We start from the raw sequence: 13559 nt of genomic DNA on the forward strand, positions 1-13559 counted from the left end.
GCGTCTTCCCTCATCCGCGCTTTACTTGGGATGATCGTTTAGCTGAGCACGAACGACAACGGTTTCGGAGCGGCAACACCTTGCCCTACTACATATCAGAGCAAGTTAAGCTCTGTTTAAATGCTTATATGTTTCCTGGTATACTGGTTGGAAATTTGCAGCAATATATCCTCTGAATAGCGGTTACTGACGGGGAAATTTCCCGAGGGCAAACCATTGGCCGCAAGAACACAATGTCGTAAGACGTATTACCATTGTTTCTGGAGAAGACATGTAGGCGCGTCCAGAAGTATTGGCTTCCAAGCAATTAATTTAACAGTTTGACAGGAAGAGCGAAAGGAACAGCGACGTAAGCTATTGGCTTATTGACTTCATGGCACTGTATGCTTAACTTAATTGAAAAGGCGGACGCTAGCTCCGTGATCGATCTGACCGTGCAGCCGTCCCAATGGATTCAACCTCATAAAGAAAAAGAGCAAAGCAACAGAAATTTCCTTTTTCCACAATACTGAGGAGAGCTCGCTGACGTTGAGTGTAATCCAAAGAAGGGCCTCGCTACCCAGATGGCCGTCTTCCCGTCGCTGGAACGTAACCCAGCATAAACATTTTAGAGTGGTTAAAATTATGCACATGCTCAGGTTCAGGGCAGTCCCGAAAATCACGTGTGCGGAGTTACATAAATCTCAACGGGCTTGGCAACTCCCTCGTGCGATGAACGTTCCCAAATTGACGCGCCAGTATCGAGAAGTCATCTATGGGCTTTGCATGCTAAGTCATGCTAAGTCATAAATCAGTAAGCAGCTCAACAGTAAACGGCCCAATTAGCGTCGTAAACCGTACCTATGCATTAACTGGCTACCTCATCGCTGGTTTCACCGGAACACCGGTATGCCCCGATATCTTCAGTCCTGTGTAGAAGGTTGATACATATTGCGGCCTTGGTTCAAGAATCCCGAGCCATGCTCTTGCTGCTACGTACCTGCTTTCGTGGCCAGCCAAAGCAGTGGAAGGAGGTACCTTTTTATAAGGAAGACAACATTTATCAATTAGAAGAAGGCGAATGCGCCGGGCCTAGGGTGAGCTCCAAACGCTCCCCTTGCAGCGGCTGCGACAAAAGAACTACTGGATAACGTTTTCTCCATTTGCACCTGCAGAATGACTCGGTTTCCGGACCTTTCGTTAATGACTCTTCTGAGCAAGGTGAGTTTCTCCCGCAGGAAGCAATTGGAGAGATGGGGACCAACAGGATGTGAGGCTGGCTCCCCGCAAGGCTTCAGACAGTGGCTTGGAATTAAGGTTAACAAAAATTTATACAAGCTATGAGGCTGGATTGTGGCTTGGCTTGGTTGGATTCTCATGCAGGGTCGCTTGCAGCGTGCACTCCTTAGCGCTTAAGGCAATCCTTGGCTTCGCAAAAGGCATTGAAAACCAGTTTGCCCTTTTAGATGGTTACCTTTGAAATTAAGGTGAAGGTGTTACTTTGGGTGCCGCTAATGAGAGCCGTTAATAGGAGCGGGCAGGAGCTGCTGTGATACCAGCGAAAGGGCCCACTTTTGACCGTCATATGAAGCTGCATCATACATTTCTCTTCTTGTGATTTTTCGGGCCCAGTAAATAGTCCAGCAGGAGTTTCGCTTGTGCTAATGCTTGTTTATGGACACTGCGCACAATTCCGATGCCAGACGCTTAAGCACTGTCTACGCTCGCCGCTCGTAAACCGCCAACCACGTGCAGAGAACCCGGCTCCCCACATCACCTACAAGGACGACCTTCCCGCACACTGCCACGCCGGCAGCCAGGCCGGCTTGTACGGCCCCCACGACGTGTGGAGCTATCGTACAGGAGGGCTCGGCATCCCTAGCTTCACCCTTAGCGCCATAGCAGAAGACGACACTGACGAGCAAGACGCATATGATCCTGACCACCGTCTCACTGCCGACCGCTATCCGGTCGTTGGGGAACCGATCGTGACCCGTGGGTCCGTTCTCCCATCAAATGCTGCAGCCAACAGCGACGGCTGTAGCGTGAGCGAGCTGGAGCTGTACTGCGACATCATGGCCTCGGAACAGTACGCCTTTGCCATCATGCCGCCGGCGCCGCTGAGTACTGTCTTTGAGGAGGAAGCGGGGGACATGGAGGAGGTGGAGGAGCGGTGTGCGGCGTCCGGAAGCTGCCATTCAGCTGAAGCCGGCTGCGGCAGTGGCCGCACCCGGCTATTGACCTCGGACCTGATTCGCGGCCTGTCGGCGCCGGCTTGCCCGACAAGTTTAGAGCCGCCTGACGGCAGCGGCAGCAGCGGATGCGCATCAGCGACAGCGGCGTGTACAGCAGAGCCATATTCTCCGTCGGCGCCGGCGCAAAAGACAGTAACGAAGCTGCAGATGAGCCCGAGCGGGAGTACGGCAGGTACGTGTACGTCAGCGGCGCAGTGGGCAGGAAGTGGCGACCAGATAGCCGTGTGGTACAGTTGAAGTTTTTTTGGCGTGTTCTGCTACTTGTGTTGTCTCCGGTCCTGGTAGTACTGCTTGGAGAAAAGGTTGGAATGAGGGCGGGATAGAAATGGTATGTGCCACACTGAAATGCCTTTGCGACGAGAAGGCACGGCTGCGAGCTTTGAGCTCGTTCCCGAGCCGAGCGATGCCCGGCTGCGGGTGCCTCAGGCCATGCCAATGGATGCCTCAGGCCACCTCCCGTGCGCGGGTATGATTTCAGGTTTCGTTCCGTTTTTTGCATGCCTTGCGGATTGCGGACGGCAAAATGAAGATGCCGGTGATTCTGTACGGAGGCATAAAGAGATTTTGTTGCCCACAATTTTTTGTATAGGGACGATGGAAGGAATTTGCAGACGAAAATACAGATTTCTAATTTATTTGTTTAGGGTTTTTTACATTTGCTTTGATTTTGCAGTACCGATCTCACAAAGCAGGACGCGCGCTAAGGAGTAATAGCTTTAAGTTACCGCAATTTGGAGGCAATTGTGCTGCGGCTTGCGCCTTGTACTGCATTGCTGTATTCGCACGGATATGGCACTTTCGCGAGGGGCAAATTTATATATTGTGTTTGTGTGTATGTGCATGTGTGTGAGAGAGTGAGAGAGAGAGGGGGAAAAGACGAAGAGAAGGGGGGAGAGAGGGAGACGACGAGGACGACATCCGGCACCTCCCGGAGCACATCCGCGCACGCTTTGCTTTGACGAGAAAGAATGAAAAAAAATAAAGGATGAGCGAACCAGGTCCTAATAAATTGTTGACAACAACATTTTGGAAGAAACTCGCCTTCCTCCTCGCGGTAAGTGAGGAGTTGTGTTCGCTATCTCCTCCGCTGCGTTCAAACGTTTTGGCATGGCGACTCTTTGAGGCGCGCAGCATATGAAAGGGGGGCGCAAGGCATCTCTGTCATTGGCGCATTTTCGGCCCTTTGCGCCCTGTTCAAATTATTTTTGGATTCTGTGGCTTTAGCTCCTGCTGAGTACGGCTTTGGATTCCGTTTTCCCCGGTGTTGGAATTCTTGGCGGATCCAACGCAGCACAGCACGTAGGGTGTGAGTCTGAAGTAGCCACGCCGGCCCCGCTCTTTTATGTGCATGCATCACCCATCGCAACATCAACCCAACCCATCATCCAGAATGGCCGCTCTGTGACAACGCCCTCCCATCCATACCTGCCACATGAAGACAGTAAATAGCACACGTGTTGTACGTTGTACTGCTGCCGTACAAGGTTACTTGTACGTGACAATGCGTTGCGGGAAAAATGCGGTGGGTATTTCGCTCTGCCCTTGAACGGGTGGGATTAGCAGAAGCTCGTCACTGGAGGCTCACGTGTTGGTGGCTGCTAGCTGCATGCCCACATTGTCACGAGGCTCACCTCGTGCGAGCCCAGATAAGCAGTTTGGGGGCATATGTGGCTAGCCGGCGGTTTGAAGCATTGCGGGCACCGGCGCTCAAACACATTTGTTTCGCGTTTCGTACAGCGATGTACTAACGGTCTGTCGTATGTGTACGGTGGGCATTGGAGCAAGACCATGTCGTCTGTCGTCGTGATTTTAAAGATTTTCAAAAAGTTGTCTTCAAGCCTTTGGGTGCGAAGATGTGAATGGGATTGCACTATTGTACATTTGATAGGATGTTATGAAGTAATTCATTTTGGCTTGTTATGGGTTGTAACGTGCTATAGGCACTAAAGGCTTAGGGTAGGAGGGTGTAAAGGTTGTGGTGGAGGTTTTGGGGTGCTCAGATTTAAATCTGGCAAGGCGCGGAATGGCTCAAATGACTGTCACAGTCGCATTATGCACATGTTAATATGCAGGAATGCGTTCCCAGGAGGTCTTAAGACCGGTCCGACAGGTGCACGAGAAAAGGTTTCTCGATTGTAAGATGCGATGTACCATGTACATGGACGGTGATGGACCCAACTTTTGTTACTTCGAGCCGACCTGGGGTTGAATTGTCGCTGCCGTTGAGCTGGCAGGTTTAACTGGATGCTGATTGTGGTGGTGGATGCTAAATTGAGAAAGATAATAAATCATAAGTCATTAATCGGCATCGTCGAGGTGCATGATAATGTCCCGAAGCATTATGGGTGACTGGGTAGGGACTGGCAGCTGGCTAATGGCACGGCGGGTGAGGCTCTACCCCCCATATCCCAGGCAATCGTACCAAGGTTCAATTTGGGTTCTGGAGCCCCATAAAGGCGTCTCCGCGTGAGATTGTGTTTGTGCTGTACGAATGCGTGTGTCGTCCGTACCTATGCAAGTTCGCATGCATGCATACAGGATTATACTCAGGTCAGGCACTACTGGTAGATCACGCACCAATGCTCCCGGGAGATCTCAGGATCGAGACCTGTCAGAGTCGAAAATCCTTCCGATGGTGGAAGGTATTGTGTCCCTAGTTGATGGACGGTGGTGACCTGGGATAATGCTGACTTGCAAGCTGACTGAATGGAGTTGAGTCGCCGTCGACCTGGCAGATTCCGTTGGATGCTGGTGGTGGGTGCGGAACCTGAGCGATCCACTGAGAAGTTGACTAGGGTGACTGGATGAGGGTGCCCCGAAATGCCGGGAAGGCAGGGTCTGCCGGGTTGGAGGCACGAGTGGCGCAGGATAAGCCCTCAGACCAATACACGCGAAACGCGGAACGCGACGAATTCCTGACACTAGCAGATTGGCGTGGCGTGGTTGTGGCGTGTGGACAGTGAGGCCCTAGAATTGTATGAAATCAAAGAGCGCGCCACCGTAAGGACCGGATTAGGACCGGATTAGGGGATTAGGGTGAGCATGCGTATGCTCCCTTCCAAACTTTGTAACATTCCCAGCCTAAGCTGTAAGAAATCACACACAGCCACCCACTCATCAGGCGTCTCACCCACCATCCCACTGCCAACCATCCAATCCACAGCCCCCATGCACCGCACACCCGATCTCGCTCATTTCATATCTCCTCTGTTTTGTATGAAGGCGCCGCCATCGGTCTGTGTGAATGCCTCGGCGTGCTTCGCGGGTCCGTCTCGTATGGTAGGTAGCTGCGCTCCCGTCTCTCCGGGGGAAGCTCTCGTGCGTCACTAGGGCTTTTGGGTGCTGGTGGGGGACTGGGGACTTTGCGTGTTGGATGTCGCGGTCTGTTTGGCTTTCCTGGGCCGTAGGTTCGCATCCGGTTTTGTCAGGCTCAGGTTTATTTCCCTGGTTTGGCTGTGCTTCGCCTTTTTAACACGCCCATCCTGGGCTTTTATTGCCTATTTTTTAGGCAACCCGTACATTCACCGGCTCAGGATACCCTGAGTCGGGTGCTTTTTTTCCATGTTTCGTTGCAGTAACATAGGGCATTTAGCCCAGTGATGTCAGTGCGCCTTGGCCGGACCAGCTGGACACTCAGTGCAAGCTTTACGGCCACAGTGTTGTGCTGATGCACTGGACATTGTTTGGGGTCCGCTGTAACAAACCGCATATTGTTGTTGCTGCATGGAGCTGCATCAGGAACGAAACGGCAGCTGCGTACGACGCGTGCCGTCCTTTTAGAGCACAGGACTGTAATTTCGCTGTGCCCATTACCCTGTAACTTGCCATTATCACCGGAACGTGCTTATTTCGAGCTTAATGCCTTTACCCCATAAAGTATCAGTCTAAACTGATGAGCAAGCAGTGAGGGCTCCTCCTCCTGGGTGGGTGCTCCATCAGGGCTGCTGCCGGATGACGTACGAAGCTAAAATGAGCTGAAATGAGCTGTGAACCAGCCTATGCACTGCTGGCTGGCTGCAGCCTGGGGTGCAAGCGCGCGTCCATCAACATTTTGCTACTCATTGGCTGCGTTCTGCCTCTCCCACCTCCCACCATCACAACCACCTCCCATGGGACCTGGCCAGGTCCATATCGACGGAACCCATCGGGGGCATCCGTATCCAGCTACTTAGGCTGTCTGTCTGTCTGACACTCTACATGCTCACTGGTGAGTGTGAAGAGTGTCCCTAACCACAGCGCTCCCGCTTGACACCCAGCCCCACGGATGTCAGCCAGGAGTAATCGCACGTAACCCGAAGTAACGTTGTCTTTGAGATGTGAATCTCCTTGCCTGCCCACAGTCGCTCCATTAGTCGCCAAAACGTCTCCGACCTTGTACGACCTGCCCTTCTGCCCCTGATCTGGCTTCATCGGATCCTCGCTCCAGTCGAACCAGCTGGGGAAGTTGTACCTCAACATGGCTGTCACGGCTGCAACATCCATGGTTCACTGTCCATTGCCCGCTTCCGAAACCTTCGGACTGGCTAAAAGGGTACCTGAGATGCATATTTCGCGTAATATTACGCTGGCGTAATTTAGCATAACATAACGGATTACGGTAGCAACACTGGATTAAGGTCCTGCTAATCCCGGCTAATCCCCGGCTATTCCTAAGGCCTGGGATTAGCGCAGGGATTGAAGATAAAATTCTGAAGTTACTCGTGGCTCCTTACTCCGAAGGATAGGTCACCAAGTACCCACATTGCTTACTACAACCGTGTGCTGCACTCTGTGCAGCTGGCTGTGTTGAAAGGGCTTTTGGGAGGCTCAAGGGTCGGTTCCGTTGTCTTGGCAAGAAGCTATCCCACCATGTCCACTATGCACGCAATGTTATTCTTGCCTGGTTCATCCTGCACAACTGGTGCATCCGGTATTACGATGGGGTCACGGACCATCAATTGTTTGAAGGGATTTCGGAAGAGGTGTCACTGGGCCAGGGGCGCCATGGTCATGGTGCAGACGAGGAAGGGGATACAGAAGAAGGGGTAACCACCAACCAACCAACCACCTGGATGGCGGCCCCCCCCAATGTGCCCTGGGTCCGCAGCCCCACATCATCGCGTCCGTACTCAAAAACGGCTCCGTACAGTTCATTGCACACGACTCAAATCCCAAAGCATTCATCCTAATGGACGTACCTTGACGGACCCATCCCTGGTCCCACAGGGAAAGCCTTCCCATCCCCTTAGCCGCCTCTCCTCTCTGTCCCCCTTTCGCCCCCCCTTCCTTCCTTTCCCAACACCCTCCGCTTCACGGCTGCCCAGCTCCTTAACACTCCATGTACCGCCCGCAGCACTCCGACGACCCCTACAATGGTGGGCCCTAGGAGGAGGTTGACCTCAGCGACCCCAGCAGATTGAAGAATAGGTGGAAGACTGCAGCGTGCTCCCTCCTCTCATGCACCGTGTTTCAGCTTGACGCCCCGGCACTTGGGGAATGGGGGCGGAATGCACTTAGCGACCAGCTGGCTAGGACTAGGGCGCCGTACATCCCACATAATGCCCAAAAGCTCCAGACCACGGATGAAGTAGTACATCATATCGATCTAGGGGACCCACGCAGTTAAGTAAACCGACGAAACAGCAAAGGGTCAGAAACAGCAATGACGAAACAGCAAAGGGTCAGAAACAGCAATATCCGGCAACAGCACAGTAACAGCCAAAAGCGGGAATGGTGAAGTGAACACGACGCAGTGCAGCCGGGTTCGCTCATCTACCCTTTGATGCGACGAAGACCAGGACCACATGGCAGCGAGCTTTGGGGATGATGTCGGGGTCAGTGCTCCGTGGATGCGACCCGTGGGTCAGTGCTAGTGTGAGAAGCGTGAGCGGGTCAACAACAGCCGCCACAGCTTCTGAGTTGACAGCCGCATTCTTGGAGTAAATCGCTTCCAGTGCCTCATGAACCTGCACACAGCAAAGTAACACACAGGCAAGCACACAGCATGATTGACAGGAGACAGTAACTGTGGTGGAATCCTAGTTATGGTTATCCACACCGCAGCCCTCCCTAGCAACATCCAGTTGTATAGTGCCCACCTTTTTGGTGTAGTCCCTCCCAGGCTTCACTTCAATCTTCACCATGGCCTCCGCCAGCTCATCCCCCTGGAGATCGAAGATAAGCACTGCCACTGCCACTGCCACCAGTCCTCTTAGCCTCATTGTTGACCGCCTTGTACACAGCGAGCAGGTTCTTCTTCTTCTTGATTGCCACCTCACTCATGTCCCTCTTGAGCCCGTATGGTGCTGGGGTTGTGGGTTTGGTATAGGCAAACTGAGTCAAACCTTAAGCTAGGGTTACAGATGAGACAGGGGCGAACCCGAAGGTTAACCCACATGGGAAGCCTGCACACAGCAAAACTGAAACACCATTCCTGTAAGGTCATCCTTAATGAAGGTGATACCTGATAACACAGTCGCCTCCACCGTCCTGTCGACTAGCAACCGAACACGGTACAAAATCCTGTAGTATATCAAATGCTCAGATTCTAGCGCACCAAAACGGGACCCACCGCGAAAACCATACCAAAAGAACTCATACCGAAAACGCACGAGCGATGCAAAGGAGGCGCCATCCGAAGTGCAAGGCGTGCCACTATACTTGTACAAGTCAATACCGATATACAGTTAACAAGGACATGGCGGTAGTTCCTGGCCACTTTCAAGGCCGGCCGATAATGGGCAGCCATCGGGGCGTAACTATAAGCACTACGCGCCAACTCTCTGACCAACATATCACTCTGCTACACCGTAACTGCCACGTTGGCCCAGCCCTACATGCCGGCCCGCGCTGGGCAGATGCGCTGGCCGCAAATCGCACTAAGCTAAGCCCACAAGCTCTGCAAGCAGCTGCTGTTCTCATGGACAATCAGGCCAACATGGCCAACCTCACCAGGGCCTACTCCACGGAGGCGATCGCCTGTGGCCGCTTCCTCGTTTACAATCTGGCCTTGGGCGCGGTGAATAGCCTACGCCTGAATAAGGATAGCACCATCTCCATACCAGCGGATAAGCAACAGCTAACCACTGCACGGCGGGGGCTTCGATACCAACGGGGAAGTGGGCGGTTTCCGGATCGGACAGGAAGAGCTGAAGGCCCGTGGTGTCAACTCCGCGGTGGGCGAGCAGATCACGTATCCTGCCGATCAGCTGTTGCTTATCCGCTGGTACGGAGATGGTGCTATCCTTATTCAGGCGTAGGCTATTCACCACCCCAAGGCCAGATTGTAAACGAGGAAGCGATCGCCTCCGTGGAGTAGGCCCTGGTGAGGTTGGCCATGTTGGCCTGATTGTCCATGAGAACAGCAGCTGCTTTGCAGAGCTTGCGGGCTTAGCTTAGTGCAATTTGCGGCCAGCGCATCTGCCCGGCGCGGGCCGGCAAGTAGGGCTGGGCTAACGTGGCAGTTACGGTGTAGCAGAGTGATATGTTGGTCAGAGAGTTGGCGCGTAGTGCTTATAGTTACGCCCCGATGGCTGCCCATTATCGGCCGGCCTTGAAAGTGGCCAGGAACTACCGCCATGTCCTTGTTAACTGTATATCGGTATTGACTTGTACAAGTATAGTGGCACGCCTTGCACTTCGGATGGCGCCTCCTTTGAGTCGCTCGTGCGTTTTCGGTACGAGTTCTTTTGGTATGGTTTTCGCGGTCACCGGAACGAGCCGAAACGGAAACCTGCGGAAATGGAAACCTGCGTAAATAGGTTTCGTCACGCTTTCCGCAGCGAAGCCCAGATTGGCGGAAATGCGGAAAGAGAATCCGCATTTCCGTGTTTGCTGTACGGCGGAAATTGAAAAACAGATTCCAGGCATGCGTTTGCCATTTAAAGACTGCGTTTTACACTATGGAGTTATTAGATTAAGTCAAATGTCAACAACCACTGGCCCCGACCTGGGGGCTGCCGAAGTCATAGAGATTGACTGTGTTTCTGCTCAGAAGAAGGGTTTTTGATAATTAATTCCACAATATCCGTAAACGTGGTTGAAGTTGAACTGAGCCACGTCGTTGCAGTTATCGTTGTGCGGTGCCATTTTTAGATACTTTAGCCCTCTCGCCTTTTTTATTCCTTTTGATTTTTTTTATTTTGAATTCATATTGTTTGGACGATTACTGGATTAATGCACAGTCAGCATAGACTTGTCCGTGAGGCATGCAGACATGCCGGACGGGTATGTGGAGTAGGCATGCAGACATGTCACTGCTCCGCAACGGACAGGGAGACGTTTATTATTCAGTGTTTCAGGGCTCCCCGGGCCCTTACCCCATGTAACATACGAGTGGCAATTTCTGAGCATCCCAGAGCAATCCGTCAGCCAACAACACTATGGGGGTGGTATAAGATAGGGCTGCTCAGGCCTGGGGTCTCAGGGTTCAAAGAGAGGCGGGCTGCTTTAAGGGGGCAGGGTGAACACCGTCGAGGGTGTGGGCACACAATAGTTGATCGCTTGGCCCCCGCCACCCCCAGTAATACGTTTAGATGGCTCTACCTTCGAGCACGATTGGAATCCACCGGATTCTAGATCCCACCGGACAGAACCGCACTGCCACAAGCTGGTTTCAGACTGTCCATGTTATCGCCACACTGAGAAGAGCTAAAAAACATCGTTACATATTCATTTTATAGTTTTCGCAGCTTTCCGCAGTTTCCGCAGCCTTTCCGCAAAGGGCCTCCCGATTACGAAAAGTTTCCGCAGACCTGGTCAAGTTTCGGCTCGTTCCCTGTCGCGGTGGGTCCCTTTTTGGTGCGCTAGAATCTGAGCATTTGATATACTACAGGATTTTGTACCGTGTTCGGTTGCTAGTCGACAGGACGGTGGAGGCGACTTTGTGTTCTTCGCAGTCAGGGGTCCCAGGTCCTGTGGCCCTGTCTCCCGAGTATGTATCGGGTCTATATGGCAGTGCTGATATGGAGCTGGAAATTGATTCCGTATACGGTCTGCCGCATTTGGGGGCTGCCATGGTGGGTCACTGGTGTGACAGCCCAAAGGCCCTGTTGTCTTTTCTACAAAGTATTTCAGTACCCAGCGTCCTTGATACGTGGATTACAATGGGCTGGGGGAGCGTTCCAGGGGCGGTTGGCTTTGCAAAGATCAGAGTGCGGAGCCCTGGACGTAGGCGAGGGCTCAGGACCCCTTGCTGTAAGTATACACGAGTCGCTTGGGGGCAAGTAATCAGAGCCAAATGGCTGGACTGCATCCTGGGGAAGTATAGGCCAGCAAGGGTGTGAGGAGGTGTAGCAAGCTACATTTACCTTAAAACATCTTTAAGCTATTAAAGCTTAATCACAGTAACGGTACGGTCCCCTAGTTACGAACCATACTCGTTAACTGTACTAACTCACTTTCTGTTGCGCTATCATAACCTAGCGTACGACAGCAAGACTCCAGGAATGGAGATGGCGGCAGGTGGGCCGCATTTAAGCCACCCTGGTGAAGTGCTTCGGCCAGACACTTTCGTATGTTGCTGGGCTTTGGAGGCAAACAGAGCACGAAGGGGCAAGTACCATGTCCCCAGGGGGCAGCAGTTTTGCCACTGTTGTGGTACTAATAGCCGAATTGAGGATGAAAAACACGTGTTATTGGAATGCCCAGCCTATAATGATATTCGTGCTGAAGAGGGATTCGATCATTAACAGAGTATGTTGGAGGCCATGCAATGGGAACCCGCACGTCTGGCGAGGATGTTGGAACGTATGTGGGCTCACCGAAACTCAATTACCCCCTTTGGACGCTAATCTGGGCTGATGTGCGGTGTTTTTCCTTTTCTCCGTGCCTTTTAGGCGTTGTAGTATTGCCCTTGGGCCTTCGGCTCGTATGGGTAGTCTTACAGGTATGGGGTCACACACACCCCAACCATGTAACACACACACACACACACACTTTCGTATCACTATACCATTGTTCGGAGTTCTAGACTCTGCTGTCACCGTTCTCGACTTATGTCTTCGAACTCAGATTTCCCGTACCGCTTCTCGCTCCTAATGCTGAGCCGTCCCTCGTAGTCGAGGCCCTCTCCTCCCACGGCTTTACTACCCAACACTTCCGATGAAACGCCTAAGGTAAGAGATGGCTGTTACGGGAGGTGATGCAACATCCCCACCCCCCTCCCCTTCCACCCCGCCCTGCCCTGAAGGCCATCTCGCGTGCTCACATGGAGTTGGGTTTAGAGGTGCACGGGCTGCTGGTGGCCAACCGTGTGACAGAGGCCATGAGGAAGCTCTGTACAGATGTCCATGTATTCAAAAGCTGTACAGCAGTACAGGGAGGGAAGGACTATATGTACCACTGAGACACACATACATGCATATACACACATATTTTAAAACATGGGGGTGGAGAGGAATGGGACAGAGGGAGGGGAGGATGATAGGGGAAGGCAGTGCAAGGTGTGGCTGGTGGTTACTTTTTGTCGTGAGGAAGCATCAGTGTGTGCACCACCTGGTGCGTGAGAGGGTGTAGTACAGTGTTTTTTTTTTGCGGAATATATTCCGAATTCGGAATAAAAAAATGTTCGCGGTCCTGGAAATTAAGAATAAATAATGTTCCGACCGTACAAGTTCATTCCTCCAGCCAAAAATGGGCTGTCCATGCCAAAGCCGCTAGAATCTTACAGGAGACAAACATGTTAACCATATTATAGTACTTTAATGCCATGGATACTGTTAGGAAGGTCACGCCCGAAAGTCAACGAGGAATCGGACTTTTTCTGACCGGACCAAACGCTGCAAAATATTCGGACCCGAAGCTCCCAAAACGTGGAAGGCCATTAAAGAAGATATTAAACTTCACTGAAGCCATTAGCGACGGTAATGCAGACGGCCTAGAGGCCGTAGGCAATGTGGACGCAATGCTGCAGCCAGCCGACGACAATGATGCCACTCTTGTTGTCATCAGCAAGCCGGTACATGATGAACCGCTAATTAGCATGCAGCATCAACAGCAGGGGCCGCAACCAACTGCAGAGGTTGTGTTTGGCGGTTCTGGTTCATTGCTGCTATGCATCATTACTTTTGCAATCTGGAAAGTCGTATAGTGTTATCTTTCAACGTGATGCAAAATGAACGACGGCGAACGAACTCTATTTGATCAGTGCTTGAGTAGGGTCTAACTGGTGTGTGTTTGCTTGGGCTCTGCAACAGCAGTCACCCGTGCAGCGTCCAAGTGGCCCCCGCTTCCTGGCGTGCAAGAGACACCTCTATGGAGAGATTGTGGTGTGCGCGTGTTGCGACATTCCCCAAACCCTGTGTTTGTACGAACAAAACAAAACCTCATTGGGGGGGGTCTGGGGGG

General features: G+C 52.3%; 3 protein-coding genes across 3 annotated transcripts; 1 reads left to right on the top strand and 2 right to left on the bottom strand.

Moving 5' to 3' along the window:
- Positions 1 to 775: 775 nt before the first annotated feature.
- On the top strand, positions 776 to 2761 carry VOLCADRAFT_89282 (uncharacterized protein; the record flags this gene model as incomplete). The annotated part of the gene is made up of 5 exons (XM_002948878.1): positions 776 to 886; positions 996 to 1076; positions 1155 to 1200; positions 1735 to 2406; positions 2661 to 2761. The coding sequence occupies 5 exons, from the start codon at positions 776 to 778 to the stop codon at positions 2759 to 2761; spliced, it is 1011 nt and encodes a 336-aa protein (XP_002948924.1).
- A 2804-nt stretch (positions 2762 to 5565) lies between these two features.
- On the bottom strand, positions 5566 to 6716 carry VOLCADRAFT_104110 (uncharacterized protein; the record flags this gene model as incomplete). Its single annotated transcript, XM_002948981.1, has 2 exons — positions 5566 to 5963; positions 6440 to 6716. 2 exons carry the CDS (start codon positions 6714 to 6716, stop codon positions 5764 to 5766), a joined length of 477 nt encoding a protein of 158 aa, XP_002949027.1. The 3' UTR covers positions 5566 to 5763.
- A 1265-nt stretch (positions 6717 to 7981) lies between these two features.
- On the bottom strand, positions 7982 to 8434 carry VOLCADRAFT_89284 (uncharacterized protein; the record flags this gene model as incomplete). Its single annotated transcript, XM_002948982.1, has 2 exons — positions 7982 to 8179; positions 8312 to 8434. 2 exons carry the CDS (start codon positions 8432 to 8434, stop codon positions 7982 to 7984), a joined length of 321 nt encoding a protein of 106 aa, XP_002949028.1.
- Between the last annotated feature and the right edge of the window lie 5125 nt (positions 8435 to 13559).

This window comes from Volvox carteri (assembly GCF_000143455.1).
Source record: "Volvox carteri f. nagariensis unplaced genomic scaffold VOLCAscaffold_12, whole genome shotgun sequence".
Classification (NCBI taxonomy): Eukaryota; Viridiplantae; Chlorophyta; class Chlorophyceae; order Chlamydomonadales; family Volvocaceae; genus Volvox; species Volvox carteri.